This window comes from Bombyx mandarina, chromosome 04 (genome assembly GCF_030267445.1).
Source record: "Bombyx mandarina strain Sakado chromosome 04, ASM3026744v2".
In the NCBI taxonomy this organism is placed as follows: domain Eukaryota; kingdom Metazoa; phylum Arthropoda; class Insecta; order Lepidoptera; family Bombycidae; genus Bombyx; species Bombyx mandarina.
In genome coordinates this window covers 11,923,190-11,926,445 of record NC_143211.1, presented here as the reverse complement: position 1 = coordinate 11,926,445, position 3,256 = coordinate 11,923,190, and the positions used below count along the sequence as shown (strand labels likewise).

The following is a 3,256-nucleotide window of genomic DNA, read 5'->3' as shown; positions in this document are numbered from 1 at the left end:
AAACATTATTTATTTAAAGGTAAATCGATCGTCTAGCGATCTATGTCACCGAACACAACATCGACGGTAGCAATGAGAACAGCAATATCGGCAAGCATTAAACCTTTACCTAATAAAGAGAGGCTCATCAAATGGGTATAAGAACTAGGGCGAATAAAAATCCGATAGGGTTTGGATGTACCATCGGCCACCATGTACAGTCCTAGCTCGCCTTTTGGACATTCTATAGCAGTATATGTGGCTCCTGGCGGAACCGGGTATCCTTCAGTGCATAGCTTAAAGTGGTGGATTAATGATTCCATGGATGTTTTCATCTCGACTCTTGAAGGAAGACATATTTTCGAATCGTCGGTTTTAATTTCCCCTGGCGGTATTGTATCTAATACTTGGTTGATGATGCGTAACGATTGCCGCATTTCTTCCAATCTTAAAAGGTGACGATCATAACTGTCTCCAAACGTTCCCACGGGTACATCGAAGTCGTACATGTCGTAATCATCATAAGGATGCGCTACCCTCAAGTCCCATTTAACTCCAGTACATCGCAACATCGGACCTGTGCATCCGAGACTCATGGCTTCGTGGGCGGTAAGTACACCAATCCCAGCTGTTCTAGCATAGTATAATCGATTCCCCGTTGCCACGTCTTCAGTTTCGTCAAATCTTTCACCCAATTTCATACATAGTTCATAGACATCATCCAGAAACCCAATAGGTAAATCTTGGGACACACCCCCAGGTCGAACATACGCGCAATGAACACGCGCGCCACAAAGCCTTTCAAACAACTCGTAAATCTTTTCTCTTTCTTCGCACATCCAAAAAAAAGGAGTTATACCTCCAGCATCCAATACCGTGCCTGATACGTTAAGCATGTGATTAGCTATGCGGCATAATTCACCGCAAAGAACACGAATAGCTTTAGCACGTGGGGGGGCTTCAATGTTCAGGAGCGTTTCGACAGCTAGAGCGAAGCATGTTTCGTTGGAGATCGTGGATACGTAATCCAATCGATCCATGTAGGGCAGGTTTTGGTTGTAATGTTTGGATTCCATTAATTTTTCTGTGGCTCTATGAAGAAAGCCGATGTGGGGATCGGCCCGTACAACAATTTCCCCGTCGAGCTCCAGTATGAGACGGAGTACGCCGTGTGCCGCGGGGTGTTGGGGACCGAAATTTATCCACATATTCTGTAGTTTCCGTTCCAGAGGCCTTAGTTTAGAATTGTAGATCATTTTATAAAATTTGTTTGTCTCTGGTGTGGGATACATGACGGGACCGTTGAATTGCTTAACAAACTCAGGATCCGGATACCACCTGTGCGCAGACAGCGGTGCGTAAAACGTTATGTTTCTTCTAGAAAAATTAAAGATACTATTACACGTTGTCAAGAAACGAAGATTAGCCATTGTCCAATGAATATTATATAATTAACTACTCAAAGAAAATAGTTGTACAACAATCTTTGATGGGTTTGATGTTATGTCAAAACCATTGCATTTGACGTTTGACTGTTCGAGTTCATGACAGGAGTATGACAAATAGACACAAAATAACGATTTCTAAAAAAGGCATGATTTCGTAATAAGTAGGTACTTATCGAGTCCTTTCAATTTACACAATACCTAAAGCTTTTAATATGATTAAAAAAACAAACTGAAAATAAAATTTAATAAAATTCCAAAACCGAAATATTAAAATTTTAATTTAAAAATAATTTATTTCATACATACTAGATGCGATTTAACTTATATAGGTACATATTAATTATTTTTCTTGAATGTTATCGTAATCCTGAGCTCCTATTAAGTTAGGTTAGTCTTCATAACATCCTCTTTTTAACGTAATTATATTTTTTCCGGCAGCTTCTCAAAACTAACTGGTAATATGGTAAATTGAGAAACTGCACGTGTGCGTACCAGTATCGATTTTTTTTATAGAGAAGCGGCCGTACCTCCCGTTCGTCTGGTGTTAAGTAGTTACCAGAGCCCATAGACATTAATAAGGTAATACCGCTATCCACCACAAAACATTTTTTTAGCCAATAGACCATATCAGAGTAACCTTAACTAGTAGGTGAGCTCACGGGGCTCAAACCTGACGACGTTGCTAACACGAACCCTAGCATGAGCCGTGCTTCGCAGAATCTACCACCGGATCGAAAACGCGACCCACTGAGAAGATCCGGCGAGAAACTCAGTGGGCTGTGTCTGTGGGTTAATTTACTCGTCGAGCCCTTCGCTGCAAGCGACGGGTTCGACGAGAACGATGACCGGTGCTTGAGGTACCTAAAAACAAAACATGAATTCAGTCTAAATTTTTATAGTACAACAGCTACCCCACCCTCCAAGCCGAAGCAAATTATTGCTGCCGCGAAAAAGCCTTATTTATTGCCTACTAGCTGACCCGGCAGACTCCATAGTGCCTCAATCGATACATAAAAGACCTAAACTTTTGTATAAAATAAATTTAAAACAAACAAAAGGAATCCGTCCGACGAGGGACACGTCAAAGAGAAAAGAAAATTGTTATTTTTATTAAATTCCGAGCATTTTCATATTTATCTACCTTTTAAGCCTCCGGAATTCCACAGATAATTCAAGACCAAAATTAGCCAAATCGGTTCAGCCGTTCTCGAGTTTTGGCGAGACTAACGAACAGCAATTCATTTTTAGGTACATATAGAGTTAGATTGCCTATGTCGGCAGACGAGCGTACGGACCACCTTATGCGATTATGGTTAGAGATTACCGTCGCTCAAGGACCTCAGCAATGCCAGGGGCACCACCAAGTCGCTGCCTACCATTCAGTACACTCCGCAAGCTTCGTTTAAAGAAGGACATGTCACAGAGCTCGGGAAACACCGTAGAGGGGAGTTCATTCCAAAACCGGATGGTACGTGGCAGAAAAGATCTCTGGAAACACACCGTCGATAAATGTAGCAGTTCTAGGTGCCTCTGAACTCTGCCTCCTCCTCCGGTGACGGGAGGTGTGATGGTATAAAAGAGCTAAAGAGATCGTCTCGAACACTTTCTCAAAGCACTCAAATCTCTTTTCAAATCACAGAAGTGGGACAGCCTTTATTCAATTGTGAGTGCCCTTATGTCTCAACACGATGGCATTCAGTTTACGCTTTCTATGAGATCATATAACACTTCACACTGTTGGCTGTAAAATCGATTTCGTATGTAGTACATATAAATATATATATGTATGTATTTATAAAAGAACTGAAATCAAATAACGAACAACGAAA

The 3,256-nt window shown here is 41.2% G+C and overlaps 1 protein-coding gene across 1 annotated transcript; it reads right to left on the bottom strand.

Annotated features, from left to right (window-relative positions):
• On the bottom strand, positions 1 to 1,585 carry LOC114248382 (NADH-ubiquinone oxidoreductase 49 kDa subunit). The gene has a single exon (XM_028181596.2). The coding sequence runs from the start codon at positions 1,407 to 1,409 to the stop codon at positions 33 to 35; it is 1,377 nt and encodes a 458-aa protein (XP_028037397.2). The 5' UTR covers positions 1,410 to 1,585; the 3' UTR covers positions 1 to 32.
• Positions 1,586 to 3,256: the final 1,671 nt, after the last annotated feature.